The following is an 18,724-nucleotide window of genomic DNA, read 5'->3' as shown; positions in this document are numbered from 1 at the left end:
TTGAGAAGGATCTGAAACTGTCTTATTGTAATATTGATGATGATATCTTATTGCTTCCTTCGGTGAGACCGTAACAATGACACTCGTCCTTTCACGTTGTAAATCCAAACACATAGCGGTTGAACATTGTAACAGTGGATGTCACTCATAGACTCATAGGAACTGTGCAGCCTTGCAGACAGGAGCAGGGTCAGCAAGCCCACGCAACCCACCACCTAGAGTGCGTCAGTGATGGCCCTCTTTACCTAACAAAGGCAGCTGTTCACAGATGATTCAGGGTCTCAGCTAGCCGAGCAGATCATTTGACCACCTTCTAGTAGGAATGGGTATATTTAGAAAACCCAGTAGTTCATTACTACTCAGTATACAGTACATATATAGGTGTATAATATATTCTTAGTATAATATAAGTGAAAGGCATTTAATATATAATGTCCCTGTTGCCATTAACCTGTTTAAGGTCGGACTTTGGCCAGAGTCTGAATTACACAACTACAGATAACTGTGTTGGATTAAAGGTTGTTTGCTTTAGATCAACTTTCCAGTTTACATGTGACACATCTGGGTTTGACAACAAACAATGAATCATCTGTGAATGCTACAAAGCTGAATTTATTTTAAAAGTAATGCTAGAAAAAAACAGCTGAAATAGTTGCAGTGTTTCACATTTAGTGTAGTTTTTATTTGTTCATTCACAGAAGGCTGTTCAACTCTTTCTATGTCCACCCAATGGAAGGGATGTTAAAAATATACTGTCCAATACATCGAAGAGGAGACATAAATGAGCTTTTCATTCGTTGACCCATCTTGGCCAATAAAGTTGAAACATCATGCTCATTGTCGTCATCAAAGGACTTGCAGTCTTTGTATTCTGTGAACAGAGCAACGCAGAGAACTGTAAACTTCACACGTCAATGCTATGAATCTTAATGCTGAGATTAAAATGCAGCATTTTCCAATGTGCATTTTCATACTGTAGTAACCTGACCAGTTATTAACTTTATATGTACACCAACAGTCTTTGCTCATTTCTCACCATGGACTGTGTTTAGAACCTCTGGTTTGGACCAGCCCATACATTCTGACTGTGTCTCAAACTCCTTCAGCTCAGCATCAGTGACAGTTTTTCTCCTACCTGTTAAACAAACGCAAACGCCTTTTAATGACATTCATGTCTCATCCCTGCACATTTCATATGTTCAAATTACTGCATTTCAAAAGTATATTAGAGATACTGTAGTTACACAACACAAGATACCAGTAAAGTAGCAGCTCAGTATGAGATAGAGTGTGGCTGGGGGTGTGACAGTGGTTCAGTTCTTTACTGTCTTACTGTTTTGCTTATGAACACTTATGAACAAGATATTTAGAAAATACTAGGGAAGATCATACAATTAATAATAATAACATTAATAATAACCAGTTCTTAAATCAGCTTACTTATTATCTTGTGTTATTCTGGTTCAAAAAATAAAAATCTAAAACATTTCTCCTTTATAAATTTTAGTACACAGTCCAAAACCCGAAAAGTGATGATGGCGGGCGGCCCCGTCTCTTACTGAGGTACATGAGCAAGTTGATGTCATCATTCCCCTTGATAACGAGGCAGTCAGGACAGCCAGTGTGCAGCAGCGTATCAGGCTCACCAGTTGGAGCATCTGATGGAAACACAATATAATCAAATAACATGGTACCATTTAAGAAAACAAAAACATGGTACCAGAAACGAAGCAAATAATGAGACCGGAGTCCCACTATATATATATATATATATATATATATATATATAGGACTATATATTTCATAATATGCTTAAATCTTTTTAATAACAATGACTCAATCTTCACCAATATGTTACATTTCTAATCACAAAGAGAGAACAAACAAGTTAACAGGATAAAAAGTCAGTAATGTAAAAAATAAAAGTCACAATTCTAAAAGAAACAACAATGCACAAACTAATTTAAGCTCTTACTGTTGCTGTCCACATCAAAAAGGCTGCTGCTTTTAAGGACAAAGGTTTCAACCTCTGAGTCACAAAAGTCATGCCTGCCAAACATGTGAAACATGTATAAATCAACTTTGACTGATCATTATCAACTTCACAACTATTAAAACAATTAAACCAATAAGGATATTAACAAAAACATGTGTCTTACATGTTGAATGTAAAGTTGGCATTGTAGATGTTTGGTGTGGTTTGGTCCTGTGCTGTAACGTCTACAACAACACTGGGCCAAAGCAAGGAATTCAGGAGGGTTGGAATCAGACAGATGTCTGAGCTCAGCGCTATCATGTACCATCTTCCAGACACCTGCAAAAAGATGAGAAGGCAACAAATCTAATTACGGTAAACTAAAATTTTCAAAATATGTACATGTTGTACTGCAAATGTGAGTTTTAAATTTATATGAATACGTTATGAGTTTCATAGTTTAAAAATGTACAAAGACTCTTACATCTGGACTTTGGTCGAGTGGCTTTTTCAACTGCTCACAGGTCAGCGCTGTTGACTGACACACTGAGGTGAGACTCAGCACAACAATAGCAACACACAAAGTCTTCATCGTTTCTCCAATGCCTCTGTGTCACTCTCACATCTGTTTTATATAGATATCACTGACCAATTGTCTTTGTTCTACTTCTACCCACCCCTCACTGGGAGGAAAGAACAGCTACATTGACTGTTAACCCCCAGATGTTGGCACCTCTGTTTTGTCACCCAGCTTTGTGTGCACGTCAAACAAACAAACTAACATGCAAGTGCAGGCCCAAAGCTGATGAAATACACTGAGAAGGGTTAGGAGTTGTGTTCTGGTTTAAGATAATGTGAAGTGTGCAAATTTACCACAGAGATTTCTTTCTGTTAAACTAATAAAGCATTGCATAGCAGAACGATAAAATAGTATATTGTAATGATTGTTGACCTACAAGCCAGTAGAGGCTAGGCTAAATGTTCGGTTAGCAGCTCGGTTCACAGCAGAGACCTGAATCATGGCTCTACTGACACAAGGCCCTCAGCGGAGTAACTGGATGTGAGTCAGCAACACTGCCACCAAATGCATACGGCAATGACGGGTGAAACACCCCCACACACACACAATATGTACTAAAGTTTGCAATCAATATCTACAATGGATTTAGGCCAGAGCACAAAAAATGTTATTTAACTGTGCAACATTGTACTTGGTCCAGGGTCCAGTGTCCAGTTGCCTATAACGTTGGTTTGAAGGTTGATCCTTTATTCCCATAAGGCAGGGGTGTTGAAACTACAAAGACAGACATTTGATAAGGTGAACCTACCACGGAAATAATCCTTTTTCTGATGTTTTTGACACGTTTGACCAGTTTTGTGCATTTACAAGGTTATGAAAAATTTTGTCTTTTTTTAATTTTTAATATTTTTGATAATTAAATAAAAGTCTCTCAGGGAGACATGAGCAACTCCAACAGAAAGATTTTGCTTTCATTCATATCTGGAAAGTCAAAGAGCAACAAAGATCTGTATATAAAAAAATGTTTAAATGTTATAAGTTTAATAAATATCTATGCATCAAGATTATTTTAAACAAGAGTCACAAGCTCTTGCAGGAACAAGTCTTTATTTGCACAAATACTATCCCAAACGCAAACTGGGGGCGAGCTTCGCTAGTGTGCTTCCAGATCACAAATGATCAGTTTGTCCAAATGATTCTCTGCTTAGGAGGCCTTGCAATAAATGTTTTCCAAGTCAGAAGCATTTTATATTAAGGTAGAGGAAGAAGTTTCACAACAGTTTATTGCAAAGTGTCTTTGCACACACAAGGAATTGTTTGCTGTCCTAAACACAGTCAAGGAAGAGAGGGTGGGAAGGGGTGTACAGTGCAAAAAGCCAATACAATAAGATTAAATACAATTTGCATACATACAATAACGTTAAGGATGCAGAAAATACAAAGAGGAAATTTAGGATGAACGTGTGGATAGGGGAAGTGCACACCTAAGTGCTGAATAGAATTTGTATGAGTAGGTACTGTACTGTACAGTATGTGTATCTGCAAACTGATCTGGAATGGGTTAAATTTGTAAAAAAAAAAATAAATGGTTATGAAAAACTTGCTCCATTTGTAAATTTGCTGATTTTTTTCTCTTGACTTTCTTGCCAAAGCTGTTTGGAGCAGCACTTGGCACATTGTGCTCCTGAAGTGTCTGGGGTAACAACTTGCCAAATCAGCAGGGACATCCGGCCCTCGAGTATTATATATTTTTTAATTCTTTTTTTCCTTTTTCTTTTTATTTCTAAAGAGTATATATAACAAGTATATAATTAATATAAAAATACTTAATCAGTTGATGACTTTGTAAAGTTGTAGCAATTTATCCTTGGTTCGGTTCCATTTCACAGAAAAATCCAAGCCAAACCACGTCACTTCAAACCACGTGACAATGTTGTCTTTGCTTATTGGTCAGATGTGTCTGTCGCGGGAACAAAAAAGTAAATATGGGAAGAAGGTTCTGTGTTGTGGACCACTTTATGTTTCTGTGACAAGGGGAACAGTTTTACAATGGAGGTCAACCTATGAGGAGTTTGTTTTTATTATTAATATGTGGAAAGTCCGTTGCTCACTGGCTCTGAATACAAATACAGACAAACAATGGGTCACAGGAGGTTCACTGGTTGTTGATAAGTACCAATAAGAGCCTTTGGGGGCTGGGCCTAAGACCGCTGCAGCGCTCACTGAACTGGAACCGATTAGAATAAAGGTGTTTTATGTAGACATTATTAATTTAAATCTCTTATGAATGGTGGAGTTCATGGAAAAAAGTATTTCACGGCAAATGACAATGACGGACTTAAACAAGCTGCGAGGGGGTGTGTGCATTGAGACAAACGCTGTCACCGCTGTGGGGAATTGGGGCACTTCGTTCGCCTTGGCACGCAGGGACAGAACGGGGGACCAGCCGGGAAACAAACTCGAAGTGAGACAGTGAGGGGACCCTCACCCCACCAGCAGACACCCCTCAGCCATTACAGGCCCATGGTGGGGCGCTGTGAGAACACACAGGGACTGTCTGTGTGCGTACTGCAGAGTTGACGGACACCCCTGCCATGCATTGGTGGACACTGGAGCCACCATAAGCCTAATACGCAAGGGGTTCCTACCAGGGACTGTTGGCTGGATTCCCACCACCACAAAGCTATTGACAGTGACCGGTGAGAAGACACCGCAGCCAGGAAAGAAAACTCTGGGGGTGGTGGTGGGGGGCAGCGCAGGGTGGGCATTTTAGGCAAGTATGTCCTTGTTGCAATGGACTATTTTACAAAATGGCCGGAGGCATACGTGGTGTCGTATGCCTGCTACTACAATGTGCTACTACAATGGCGCAAATGGACCTCATGTTTACTAGCTTTGGTGTACCAGCTGAGCTCCACAGCGACCAGGGGTGGACCCTTAGGAGCTGTGTGTTCGGTGAGGTTTGTCTGAGGCTGGACACGGACCATGCCGCTTCATCTTCAGAGTGACGGACTTGTGGAGCGGTTTAACCACACTCTGGCCACACAACTTGCCACCCTCACTAGCCGGCATCAAAAGAACTGGGACCAGCATCTTCCCCCTGTTCTTGTAGGCATATCGGAGTGCTTTGCAAGAGTCCAGTAATTGCACTCCGGCACTGTTGATGTTCGGCCGGGAGCTGCGGACTCCTATGGACTTGGTGGACAGGCTGCCAACGGAGCCAGAGCTTTTGGGGCGAGCCGGAATGGATTATGCCCGATTGTTGAAGGAGCAGCTGGGTGAGGTGCACCAGCTGGCCGTTACAGCCAAATGGGGCGCTGGGGCTAAACAAAAGAGGGCGTATGAGGCTCATACACATGAGCTCGCCTTCTCGGCTGGAGATAAGGTTTGGGTGTACAGCCCAGTGAGGAAGAGGGGGCTGTCACCTAAACCCATGAGTCACTGGCAAGGACCTGGGGAAATTCTGGACCGTATTTCCAAGGTGGTCTATCGGGTCCGCCTGCCAGACCAGAGTCGGAAGGTGGTGCTTCACCAGGACCGGTTGACATCGTACCACCCTCGTGCTCCCGTGGCCCAGGCTGACATTGTTCCTGCCTCTTCTCCAGGAAAAAACTCTGAGGCCCAGACAAGCTCGCTGTTTGACCCGAAGGTTAGCAGACTTTGTGGTGGGACGTTCTGTTAAGGGTTGTGGGGACACTTAACCCTCTTGGGTGGGGGCAGTGTAGCAGCCAAAGGGGGGCGGTTATTCTCCCCTTGAGCTGCTAAGGCTGATGGGAAAATAACAGCAACTTGTGTTTGCAATGTTATAGTAAAAGTAAAGGTTTCAGTGATTGGTGTAAGTTAGGGAAAATAATTCAGCCGTTTGTTTGTGTCTCTGTAATGTGTCCTTGTTATTTTGTGTGTGGCACCCCAGTGGAGGAGGATGTGTGTACTGTATGAGTGACCCTCGGTGTTGTGAGATGCATTCAATGTTCGAAAATTAACTGGCCATGTGAGTGCTAACCTGGATGGTAGCAAAAGACCAACGTGCTTCTCTCCCTTCTTGCTCTTGCGAGTTGCCTGGGGTCATGCAGTGTGTGGGGCCCGGGCACTCTCAACTGACTAGCACAGTTAGCAGCAGAGGCTAGTTTGGCTGCCTGTTGCAAATGTCGACCCCGCGGTCGTCAAATATAGTATAAGTGAAGGCCATTAACCTTTTTAAGGTCGGACTATGGCCAGAGTCTAAATTACACAACTACAGATAACTGTGTCTGATTAAAGGTTGTTTGCTTTAGATCTGCTCCCCAGTTTAAATGTGACACATCTGTTTTTGACAACAAAAAATGGATCAGAACCAGAAAAGAACTGTGAATTATACAAAGCTGAATTTATTTTAAAATAAATGCTAAAAACTGCTGAAAGCTCACAAAACACTGAAAGCAGCTGAAATAGTTGCAGTGTTTCACATTTAGTGTAGTTTTTATTTGTTCATTCACAGAAGGCTGTAAAACCTTTCTTGAATCCACTCAAAGGCAACACGGGGGTAATAAAAAATATCCTGTGCAATACATTGAAGGGGACCCGTGTATGAGCTTTTCATTCGTTGACCCATCTTGGCCGTCAAAGTTGAAAAGTCCTCATTGTCGTCATCTAAGGACTTGCATTCTTGGTATTCTGTGAACAGAGCAACGCAGAGACTTGAAAACTTGTCAATGCTATGAATCCTTATCCTGAAATTAAAGTACAGCATTTTCCAATATGTATTTTCATACTGTAATAACTTGACCAGTCATTAACTTTGTATGTACACCAACAGTCTTTGCTCATTCTCACCATGGACTGTGTTTAGGACCTCCGGTTTGAACCAGCCCATACATTCTGACTGTGTCTCAAACTCCTTCAGCTCAGCATCAGTGACAGTTTTTCTCCTACCTGTTAAACAAACGCAAACGCCTTTTAATGACATTTGTTACACTTCATATGTTTAAATTACTGCATTACAAAAGTATATTAGCGCTGTGGCCTTAACTCCACTGTTCATTTTGACATTCAACGCGGTTATATTCCTTCACATCGGCTTTGTTTGTTTAAGATGTAACTTATAAATAAGGGCTAGAGGCTAGAGGTTGTTAGCAGTACCTGATCAGGCTCTGTGGGGCCCAGCCAGCTGTTTCTAAACCAGCTGACTTGATTTCTTAAGTTATTCTGGTTCAAACATCTGACACATTTCTTTATAAATTTTAGTACACGGTCCAAAAACCCCAAAAGTGATGATGGCGGGCGGCCCCGTCTCTTACTGAAGTACATGAGCAAGTTGATGCCATCATTCCCCTTGATAACGAGGCAGTCAGGACAGCCAGTGTGCAGCAGCGTATCAGGCTCACCAGTTGGAGAATCTGATGGAAACACAATATAATCAAATAACATGGTACCATTTAAGAAAACAAAAACATGGTACCAGAAACGAAGCAAATAATGAGACCGGAGTCCCAGGGGCCCAACATGTTGTTTTGTATTTCATATTATGTTTAAATCTTTTTAATAATAATGGTTTAATCTTTAGCAATATGTTACATTACTAATCACAAAGAGAGAACAAACAAGTTAACAGGATAAAAAGTCAGTAATGTGCAAAATAAAAGTGACAATTATAAAAGAAACAACAATGCACAAACTAATTTAAGCTCTTACTGTTGCTGTCCACATCAAAAAGGCTGCTGCTTTTAAGGAAGAAGGTTTCAACTTTTGAGTCACAAAAGTCATGCCTGCCAAACATGTGAAACATGTATGAATCAACTTTGACTGATCACTATCAACTTGATCACAATAAGAAACATAACACCAACAAGAGCATGATTAAAAACATATGTCTTACATGTTGAACGTAACGTTGGCATTGTAGAGGTTTGGTGTGTCCTGTTCTTTAAAGTCAATAACAAGACTGGGCCAAAACAAGGCATTCAGGAGGCTTGGAATCAGACAGACGTCTGAGCTCAGCGCTATCATATACCATCTTCCAGACAACTGCAAAAAGATGAAAAGGGAACAAAATCCCTTAAATCCCTAAAATCTGCAATATATGTAAAGTTTTAGCATCAATAGCATCAATACATTATAAATGTAGAAAGACTCTTACGTCTGGACTTTTGTCGAGTGGCTTATTCAGCTGCTCACAGGTCAACGGTGCAGACTGACACACTGAGGTGAGACTCAGCACAACAACAGCAACACACAAAGTCTTCATCCTGTCTCCGATGCCTCTGTGTCACTCTCACATCTGTTTTATATAGATATCACTGGCCAATTGTTTTTGTCCTACTTCTACCCACCCCTCACTGGGAGGACACAATAACCACTACATTGACTGTTAACCCTACGATGTTGGTACGTCTGTTGTAGCTTTGTGTGCACATCAAAGAAACTCACATGTAAGTTCTGCAGTTCTAAAGCTAAAGAAAAGGTGTGAGAAGGATTACGAGTTCTTTTTCGATTTATGACAGAAGTGAAGTGTAAACATTTATCACAAAGTTTTGTTTTTGTTAATCTAAAAAAGCACTGCACAGAACAATGATAAATTATATCTAGTAAAGTTTGCAATCAATACAGTATGTAGAATTGATTTGAGCCACTGCCACAAAAGATGTTACCCAACTGTACAACATCGTACTTAGGCCCGGGTCCAATGTCCAAGTATCGCTGAGAGTAATGTTGATTTGAAGGTCGATCATTTATTCCCATAAAGTAGGGGTGTTGAACGTTTTTGCAAAGACAACCACATTTAATAAGGTGAAGATATCATGAAAATAATATTTCTGTCTGGTATTTTTGACACGTTTAAGAAGTTTTGTGCAATTGCACAGTTATAAAACAATTTTCAACGTCACATTTGTCTTTATTTTTCAAATGACAATGTAATGAAATAAAAACCTCTCAGGCAGATGGTGACAAACGCAAGAACAGAATTTTGCCTTTTATTCATATCTGAAAAGTCAAATAACACCAAACAAACTGTACTGTATATATGGAAAACCTTCAACTGTTATGAGTTTAATAAATATTTAAGCATCAACATCATATTAAACAAGTGTCATTAGTAAGTACTGCAAAGTTCTGTCACCCGAGAGGAGCACAGAGTAGAGTCGCTGCTCCTCCACATCGAAAGGACCCATCTGAGGTGGATCGGGCGTCTGGTTCAGATGCCTCCAGGACCCCTTCCTGGGGAGGTGTTCCGGGCATGTCCCACTGGTAGGAGGCCACAGGGAAGACCCAGGACACGCTGGAGGGACTATGTCTCTCGGTTGGCCTGGGAACGCCTTGGGGTCCCACCAGAAGAGCTGGAGAAAGTGTCTGGAGAGAGGGAAGTCTGGAGTTCTTTGCCCCGGATAAAGCAGCTGAAAATGGATGAATGGATGAGTTCAATTGGTTCAATTATCACTGACAAGGTTACTATATGTTTACTGTATCTACAAACTGATCTGAGATTACTTAAATTCATAAAATAAATAAATGGTTATCAAAACTTTGTTTGATTTGTACATTTTTTGAATTTTCTCCACTAATGACTTCATTTTGAGAAAGAAAACACAAAAAATTATAGGAATTTTAACTAATAGGATCTTACATTTTTATATCGCTTGTTATCACAATGAAGTGAACCTTTTAACATAAAATTGTTTAATTATGTTGAAGTAACCAATTCTGGCTTCATGATACAGCTAATCCAAGGTTTTATCTGTCATTGAACAGAAATTTCTATTATTTGGAGATATGAAAGAAATGCAAAGAAAGTCTCGACACACAGGAAATGTTTTTATTACATTTTCAGTAACTGCTGCTATATTAGGATTGGTGAATATATTTCAGAGTATGAGAGTTTTACAATTATTATAGTTAGTGTTGCTGCAATTTGAAAATATAGTTAAACCCTTCCTTAACCCACTCCATGCCAGCAGGGGGGTGAATATAATTATCCCAGCCAATACAACAGGAGGGAGCCAGAACCATATGTGTGCTTTTGATTGTTTGAACTAACTTGGCCAAAAGAAGTGACACCGCTTTAATATCAGGGAGGTTAAGTGATGTGCAGTTTACATTTTCTGTGAACAGAGCAAAGCAGAGAAATGAAAAACTCACATATCCAAGTTCTTGGCTGAAAGCACGATATTTTCCAATGTGCATATTCACAATATTTTGATTAGTCATTGACTTTTTTTGCACACAAACAAACACACAACAATGGTGGAAGGATCCAAATCCACAGCGAGGCTTGAGTAAATGTTTTAATAAGAACATAGTCAGACAGGCAATGGTCATACACAGGTTGCCAAAAACAAGATCCGACAAGGCGTGGGCAAAGACGTGGTCAAAAAACAGGCAGAGGTCAAACAACTAGACTGGACTATCAGAGACTGGGCTAGAGTCAAAACGGTATTACCAAACTGGATCATGCACAGGAACTGGAGACTCGACAACGCTGGAATGCTGGTCATGGAATGAATGCAGACAATCTGGCAAGGTGCTGGGGTAAGAGGTGGTGCTTAAGTACTGAACTACTGATTACCGATGATGTGCAGGTGAGGTTAACAGGGACCGGAAGTAAAGCTGGTCTGACTGGATATGGGAGCTAAACAGGAAGTGGTGACAAAATAAAACCGGAAATGACTAAGACAGTGAAGTAGTTGACTGAGGTTGTGACAGCTTCAGCTCAGCATCAGTGACATTATTTCTCCTACCTGTTAAACAAATGCAAAAGCTTTTTAATAACACTTGTCTAATCGCTGCAAATTCCATATGTTTAAATAATTATATATTTAATTGTATATTAGAGATACTGTAGTTACGCAACACAAGATACCAGTAAAGTACTGTAGCAGTGCAGAATTAGAGTGTGTGTAAGAACATTGCAGCGGTCCAGTCTTTTACTGTCTTCTTGCTTGGTTTATGAAGAATGATGATATCTAGAAAATATTAAGAAAGATTATACATTTCTGTATTAGCAAACCTGTACATTTGGTTTTTAGGATGTCATCATGCCGAGCTGTGGAAAATTACATTAGGTGTTCATTGAAGATAATCATTTAGTTATAACTGAATTTTATTCCATCTCATCATTTTGCTGCAGATTTCTGTATGACAGATAAAATTTTGCTGTGTAAGTCTACATGGAAATCATGAGTTATGAAATGCTAAGTAATGTAGGAAACTGAGTCTCTGCATTGGCTGTAAGTGGCAGATGAATGTGCAGTATACTGTATGCTGCTTTACCCCCCCAGTTTATACTTTGAAAACAAAATGTTCTTATTCAGGCCTCTAGTCTCTTACTGCTGAACTAAAGGAGTGAGAAAGATTAGGAGTTGTTTTCTGGTTGATGACAATGTGATGTGTGAACATTTACCACAGAGGTTTGGTTTTTCTCCACCTGATAAAATATTGCACAGAATTATCATTAATTATATTTAGTAAAGTCTATAATCGATACCTTGAATGGATCTGAGCTACAGCACAGGAGATGATAAGTGATGCCAACTGAGCAACATTATACATTGTACATAGTACGGTACATCTGAAAGCTGACAGTAATAGTGTTTGATTCCTTATTTCTCTAAGGAAAGCCGTCCAAAGTTTTGGCGAAGAAGGACGCATTTGATAAGGTGAAGATGCCATGGGAATAATATTTCTGACATTTTTGGCACTTTTCATAAGCCACTCAGGCAGACATGAACAACTTCAGATCAGAGTCAGATCAGACTGAACAAATTATAATGAAAACAAGTACTGTAATTCCCATCTCTAATTGAAAGTGACAGCCCTCACTGTGCACTTGCCCCTTTTTTTAGCCATGGCATCAATGAGCAAGACCTGTTTGCAACAAGGATGCAGAGTCAGATGGGATTAGGTGGTGTTGCCTCCATGTGGTAATAGGAGGAATTACGTTTTAAGGTTTTATGATTCAGCTGTTGTTTTTGGCAGTGCCAGTGTACTATAAATGACACATCAATAGATCAAAGCTGAGATCCATGTGGAGTCTGACTCCTGGCTGTGATTGGTCCCCGGGCTACACTTTCGACATGATTTGGCACCTAATAAAGTCCCACTTAAGACATACCTTGAAATGTAGAAATGCAGTTTCATAAGTCAGTGTTGTAATCAGGCAGATCTATAAGTTTCATTAAGGATGTGGTTTAGTGGTTTCCTGCTTTGGGGGAGATAGTTTGTTTAATGATGCTTAAAAAACTGCAACAATCTATTATTACACTTTTTAAGCTCACACACCACTACAGGTGGAGGACTGACTCAAATACCTCAGCAGACCACATCAGATTAAGACTCCATCACAAAACGTGAGCTGGTTACAATAAACATGGAAGAAGCGTTGTACACATCGGTGGAGGTGCTGGTGGCCGTGAGCTGCTGTCTGGGTAACATCTTGGTTATCTGGGCAGTGCTGATCAGCAGAAGCATGCGACAGCCCACCTTCAGTCTCATCGTCTCTCTGGCTGTGGCCGACTTCATGGTGGGCTGCGTGGCCATACCGCTGGCTGTGGTGGTGGACGGACGGGTCAAGACCACGTTCCACGGCTGCCTCTTCATCAGCTGCGTCATCATCCTCTTCACCTTGGTCTCCGTTTTTTGTCTCGTGGCTATTGCAGTGGATCGTTACCTCCGGGTGTATTTTCCACTCAGGTGAGATGATTTCATGATTTATTGTCCCAGGACAGAAGCATCAGAAGCGTTTTATTTTTAAGATTAAGATATGAATCTGTAAAGCTGAATTTATGTCTGAACTGTTGATATTTAATATTTGAGGGCAATAACTGATATTTGATCTGAATGTTCAGTTGAGCAATCAGTAATTGCATCCTTTCTGTCCAGGTACAAACGCTCTGTCACACAGAGACATTCCTGCTTTGCAGTAGCAGCATGTTGGCTTGTTGCGATCCCACTGAGTTTTGCTCCCATGTTTGGATGGTACAACCATGAAACCTTGTCTAACACAGGCAACTCTACTTTCACCTGCCAGTTTATAGCAGTGATCCCCATGACTTACCTGGTTTACTTCAGCTTTTTCATCTGCAACCTGACACCTTTGCTGGTGATGACTGTTTTGTACGCATGTGTGTTCTACACCATTCAACGGAGGCTTCGAGACAAACCAGGAAACAGAACTCAGACACAGTCTTAGAACTACCTAGAGAAAGAGAAGCAGCTTGCTGGGTCTCTGGCTCTGGTTTTGGTTCTGTTTTCATTGTCCTGGCTCCCTCTGAACGTAATGAACTGCATTGCTTTCTTTGGTGAACCCAATGTTGTCCCACCAACAGCTTTCTATGTTGGCATCCTGCTCTCACATGCAAACTCAGCTGTAAACCCAGTTATTTATGCTTTCAAAGTACAAAAGATAAGGGAGGCATACCTGAAGATATGGAGACAATACTTGGAGACAAAATGATGGTTCTCAGACGAGTCAAACAACAGACAATGACATCAGCAGCAAAAAAAGTGTCAGCATAAATGGGTGAAGAATTAAAGGCCCACAGAAAGATCAGATTTTTTCTGTGGGTCATTAATTATCAGATAAACTACATTAAATATTTGAGCCGATTTTATATTAATATTTCCACAAAGCTTGTTTGCATTACATTTTGTACATCTGTAAGTTATTTAAGATATAGTTTGTAGGCCAAGAGGAAGTATTTCTGCAACATTAAACACAAAATACTTATTCCTGCATGTTCATCAGATTAATTCGTTCATTCATTTGTGATTATACAATTAAATGTTAATATTCACTCTAATATAGATTAGCATTATACATTTTGAATTAAGTTATATGAGATAATATTACACCTAATTAATTTGTGTGTGTGTTCTGATGTTTTCATTTGTCTCCATAATTAGGCTTTTCTTTTAGTTTGTTTATTTTTGTTGTTGGGTAGCACAAGTCAAAATCTTCTCCCAGACCCAACCAAGCCAACAAATCCTTTACGATTGTGCAAAAAAATGTCCATGACGCTTCTACTCACACAAACCTTCGCTGACAACATGTAAATTGCAAGACCGCAAAATCCATGACAAACAGGCTAGCGGCTAACAGCTACAGGTCCTCTTCCGCTCACGGCCGATGACGTCACTACGCAATCTTGTGACGATCACTTGCGATAGCGAAGTTCACGCAGCCGCCAGAAGACGCGTAACCACTAAAGTAACATTTTAAACGGCTTTAGTGCGCTTCTCCTCGCGTCCACACTTCACCTCAGACGCTGCAGCTGGACTTTGTGTTGTGGGACCAATCTTCCCCGCTGCTCTGAATAACGTAAGAAAACGTCACTTTCGGTTGAAACGCTGTGATATCATGTAGCTGTCAGAAAGAATGACTTACGCAGCGAGTTTTGTCCGTGTGCTTTAATTTTTAAAATAGACTGCGCTGCTGTAGAAACACAGTTTACCTATGAAAATCTTATGAGCTTGCAAAAAGTTTATTGTGGTCTAATGGTGTGCAAATTCAGATGTGAAACTATAAGGCTTCTTGTCAAGGTTCACCTTGTGTTTAATGATTAATTGGTGTAGAAATATTTGTTAAATGCAGCTGATAAATGTTAAAATATTTAGACTCCATCTGTACATCTGGTTGTGATTTGTTTTTATTCCTTGGTCTTATTGTTGTGCACCAGGTTTTAAATTGCATTCTGTTTGATTTGCCTTGGTGAAAGAGTTATGGCTTACTGTACAAGTCCATTATAACTGAACTAGGGCTGAACAGGTACAGCAAGTCATTTAGTGTGTCACGAAGTTACCTATTATGAACCTGTTTTTGAATCTGAGTGTACTTTAGTACATGCCTTAAACCATATGAGTTCACACGTACTATATCTACACATGCTTACTGTTAATACGTAGGAAGTTTATTTGAAGATGAACAGATCTCACATATAAGTCCTGTTTTTTCCCTGTAGTTCCGTCTGGACATGCAGCTCGTGATCCGCCGATACCGTTCCTCTGACAAAGAGGAGGTTCTCACCCTCTTCAAGACTGGCATCCTCGAGCACATTGGTCCGTGTTTTTACAACGCTGTGAGCAGCCCTCTCTACATCGGCATCACCCTGACTCTGTGTGTTGCCGGTTATCTTCTTGCCTCTGTGTTTGGGGCAGTGGCTTTACCAGCAGTTTGGCTCAGCCTTATTTACTACTGCTGCTATGAGTTGTTTGCCTGCTATGTCAGAAAGAGACTCCAGACAGACATGCAGGACATTCCTATGCACTTCCTGAGCAGACCAGATGACTGCTTTTGGGTGGCTGAGGCTGAGGTCAATGGAAAAGCACAAATCCTGGGTACAGTGGCTGTAGTGGCAAAACAAAGTGGAAAAGAAAAGTATGGAGAACTCTTCAGAATGATTATTTCCCCGCTGTGTAGACGAATGGGCCTGGGCGTCAGGTTGACTCAGACGGCACTTGACTTTTGCAAGGAACAAAACTGCTCGAAGGTGGTGCTCGCCACCAGCTCCACCCAGGTGGCTGCTGTGGCCTTGTACAAAAAAATGGGGTTCACCCACATCTTTTCACACACAGACGCAGAGTGTCCTTTTTGGGTCCTAAAGCTGGCCAGGGTCACAATTTTAACCATGGAAAGACACGTGTAGCCCTGAAATAAGCCACTCAGATTGTATTCTATTTGTTGTACTAAAATCTATTTTTACATTGATAGTAATGATAATACTAATTGTCACAGGCACTTTGTGACACGTGACAATTTGGTGCTCCTGTAATTTACTTGACTATGATTCAGTGATCGTTGATTGTTGTGTCCTCTTGTTTTAGTTAACGTGAATGTTGTTGTTGTTGTTTAAAAAAATTACCTCACTTAACTTTTGTTTCAGGGGAGTGTGGGAGCACTGCTGAACAGTGGACAGCAGTCACCTCAGCCTTGTTGCTATACTGTCATAATCTACAACACAAATCTACACAAATCTATCTACGACAAATCTAGGTCTAGTGTTACCGTCCTGTGAAAAAACAAGTCTAACAAGTAAAGTTACAGGCTTCTATTTGGGTCAATGAGAGTGCATGTCATTACTGGTGCTGTGTCCAAACCCCACATCCCTGTAGAAAACCTATGCATCATGTTTAACATTAGTTTTAGCGTACTACAAATATGCGCTAACTATGTTGAGTTCTGTATATTTAAGAATTTCCAAAGTGTTACACTATCTACAAAAGAAACAGTTTGCAGTAAATCAATGTTTCCACATAATAATTTTGTAGATGGTATATTGTCTGCACTTTTGTGTTTTTGTTGGTTTGCAAAGTACTTCTGACACTGCTTCGATGGACATCCACTCTACTTCCTAAGTTGAGTTCAACAACAATTTCTAGCAACATCCAATAAATCTCCAGTTGCTATACTTCAGCAATTTGTGCCATATTGAAGTTTGACATCTTTCACTAAATAGTTGGTCCTCCTTTATCTACAATGGGACAATAAAAATCAATAACTTGTCTACAAATAAATTTGTCTTGGGCAGGTAAAAATTACCGATTGCTTCCTGAAAAGTTTAGTTTTACTTTTGTGATGACGCGAAGAGACCGTATGAACGTGACAAACAAGCTAGCGGCTAACAGCTACGTCTCCTCGGGTCACTGCCGATGACGTCACTACACGACAATGGACGCAGTCTTGTGACAGTTAGGCAGCCGCCAGAAGACGCGTAACCACTAAAGTAACCTTTTAAACTGCTTAAATGCGTTCTCGCGTCCACACTTCACCTCTGCCGCTGCAGCTGGACTTTGTGTTGTGGAACCAATCTTCCCCGCTGCTTTGAATAACGTAAGAAAACGTCACTTTTAATTAAAGCGCTGTGATATCATGTAGCTATCAGTGTAACAAGAAAGAATTTTAGGCTTTTACGCAAGTTTTGTTCGTGTAACATATTTTAAACACGTTTTTAAAATATATTGCGTTGCTGTAGAAATACGTTTTACCTATTATAACCTTGTACGTTTGCAAAAATCTCGGAATTTCGTTTATTGTGCTCTAACGGTGTGTAAAATTTGCACACAGATGTGAAACTATAAGGCTTCTTCTCCAGGTTCACACTGTGTTTAATAATTAATTGGTGTAGGGATAGTGTTAAATGCAGCTGATAAATGTTAAAATATTTTAGGCTTCATCTGTACATCTGGTTGTGATTTGTTTTTATTCCTTGGTCTTATTGTTGTGCACCAGGTTTTAAATTGCATTCTGTTTGATTTGCCTTGGTGAAAGAGTTATGGCTTACTGTACAAGTCCATTACAACTGAACTAGGGCTGAACAGGTTCAGCAAGTCATTTAGTGTGTCACGAAGTTACCTATTATGAACCTGTTTTTGAATCTGAGTGTACTTTAGTACATGCCTTAAACCATATGAGTTCACACGTATTATATCTACACATGCTTACTGTAATACGTAGGAAGTTTATTTGAAGATGAACAGGTCTCACATATAAGTCCTGTTTTTTCCCTGTAGTTCCGTCTGGACATGCCAGTTCCACACGGGTGGCTGCTGTGGCTTTATACAAAAAAATGGGGTTCACCCACATCCTTTCACACACAGAATCAGAGTGTCCTTATTGGGTCATAAAGCTGTCCAGAGTCAAATTTTTAAGGATGGAAAGACACGTGTAGCCCTGAAACAAGCCACTTGTGTTGTTATTTGCTGTAGTGAAATCTATTTTTTACATTGATATAATCATCATCAAACTTTCATTGACAGACTCAAGATCCACACAAACAATACAACAACAAAGAAGATCTAACCTTGTTCCAGGGGAGTGAGGGAGCACTTCTGAACAGCTGACAGCAGAGGTCACCACAGCCTTTGTTACTATACTGTCATAATCTACAACAGTGCACAAAATCCAGGTCTAGTGTTACTATTCATATGGAAAAACGTGTGTCTAACAAGTAAAGTTATAGGTTTCTATTTGGGTCAATGAGAGTGCATGTCATTACTGGTGCTGTGTCCAAACCCCACATCCCTGCAAAAAACCTATGCGTCACGTTTAACATTAGTTTTAGAATACTACAAATATGCGTCAACTATGTTGAGTTCTGAATTTCCAAAGTGTTTGTGTTACACTATCCACAAAGGAAACCGTTAGCAGTAAATCGATGTTTCCGCATAATAATTTTGTAGAAGGTAAATTGTCTGCACTTTTGTGATTCTGCTGGTTTGCAAAGTACTTCCGACACTACTTCTTACTCACCCATCCACACGTC

The 18,724-nt window shown here is 40.3% G+C and overlaps 4 protein-coding genes across 4 annotated transcripts; 2 read left to right on the top strand and 2 right to left on the bottom strand.

The window, feature by feature from the left end:
• Positions 1-592: 592 nt before the first annotated feature.
• LOC114856060 (uncharacterized) lies at positions 593-2,612 on the bottom strand. The gene is made up of 6 exons (XM_029151676.3): positions 2,460-2,612; positions 2,160-2,314; positions 1,976-2,049; positions 1,560-1,658; positions 1,037-1,135; positions 593-871 (listed from the first exon to the last, which is right to left on the bottom strand). The coding sequence occupies exons 1-6, from the start codon at positions 2,565-2,567 to the stop codon at positions 717-719; spliced, it is 690 nt and encodes a 229-aa protein (XP_029007509.1). The 5' UTR covers positions 2,568-2,612; the 3' UTR covers positions 593-716.
• Positions 2,613-6,837: 4,225 nt separating this feature from the next.
• On the bottom strand, positions 6,838-8,769 carry LOC114856059 (uncharacterized). The gene is made up of 6 exons (XM_029151675.3): positions 8,611-8,769; positions 8,350-8,498; positions 8,166-8,239; positions 7,772-7,870; positions 7,308-7,406; positions 6,838-7,148 (listed from the first exon to the last, which is right to left on the bottom strand). The coding sequence occupies exons 1-6, from the start codon at positions 8,716-8,718 to the stop codon at positions 6,967-6,969; spliced, it is 711 nt and encodes a 236-aa protein (XP_029007508.1). The 5' UTR covers positions 8,719-8,769; the 3' UTR covers positions 6,838-6,966.
• A 4,065-nt stretch (positions 8,770-12,834) lies between these two features.
• On the top strand, positions 12,835-13,983 carry LOC114856115 (adenosine receptor A1-like). The gene is given in 2 exon segments (XM_055509201.1): positions 12,835-13,157; positions 13,347-13,983. Coding segments are annotated over 2 exon segments (897 nt in total). The 3' UTR covers positions 13,921-13,983.
• A 594-nt stretch (positions 13,984-14,577) lies between these two features.
• Positions 14,578-16,875, top strand: nat8l2 (N-acetyltransferase 8-like 2). Its single transcript, XM_029151804.3, has 2 exons — positions 14,578-14,784; positions 15,425-16,875. Exon 2 carries the CDS (start codon positions 15,437-15,439, stop codon positions 16,106-16,108), a length of 672 nt encoding a protein of 223 aa, XP_029007637.1. The 5' UTR covers positions 14,578-14,784; positions 15,425-15,436; the 3' UTR covers positions 16,109-16,875.
• The last annotated feature ends 1,849 nt before the right edge of the window (positions 16,876-18,724 follow it).

The sequence above is a fragment of the Betta splendens genome, chromosome 5, assembly GCF_900634795.4.
Source record: "Betta splendens chromosome 5, fBetSpl5.4, whole genome shotgun sequence".
In the NCBI taxonomy this organism is placed as follows: Eukaryota; Metazoa; Chordata; class Actinopteri; order Anabantiformes; family Osphronemidae; genus Betta; species Betta splendens.
The sequence above is the reverse complement of the archived record's forward strand: the minus strand, read 5'-3'. Positions and strand labels throughout refer to the sequence as shown.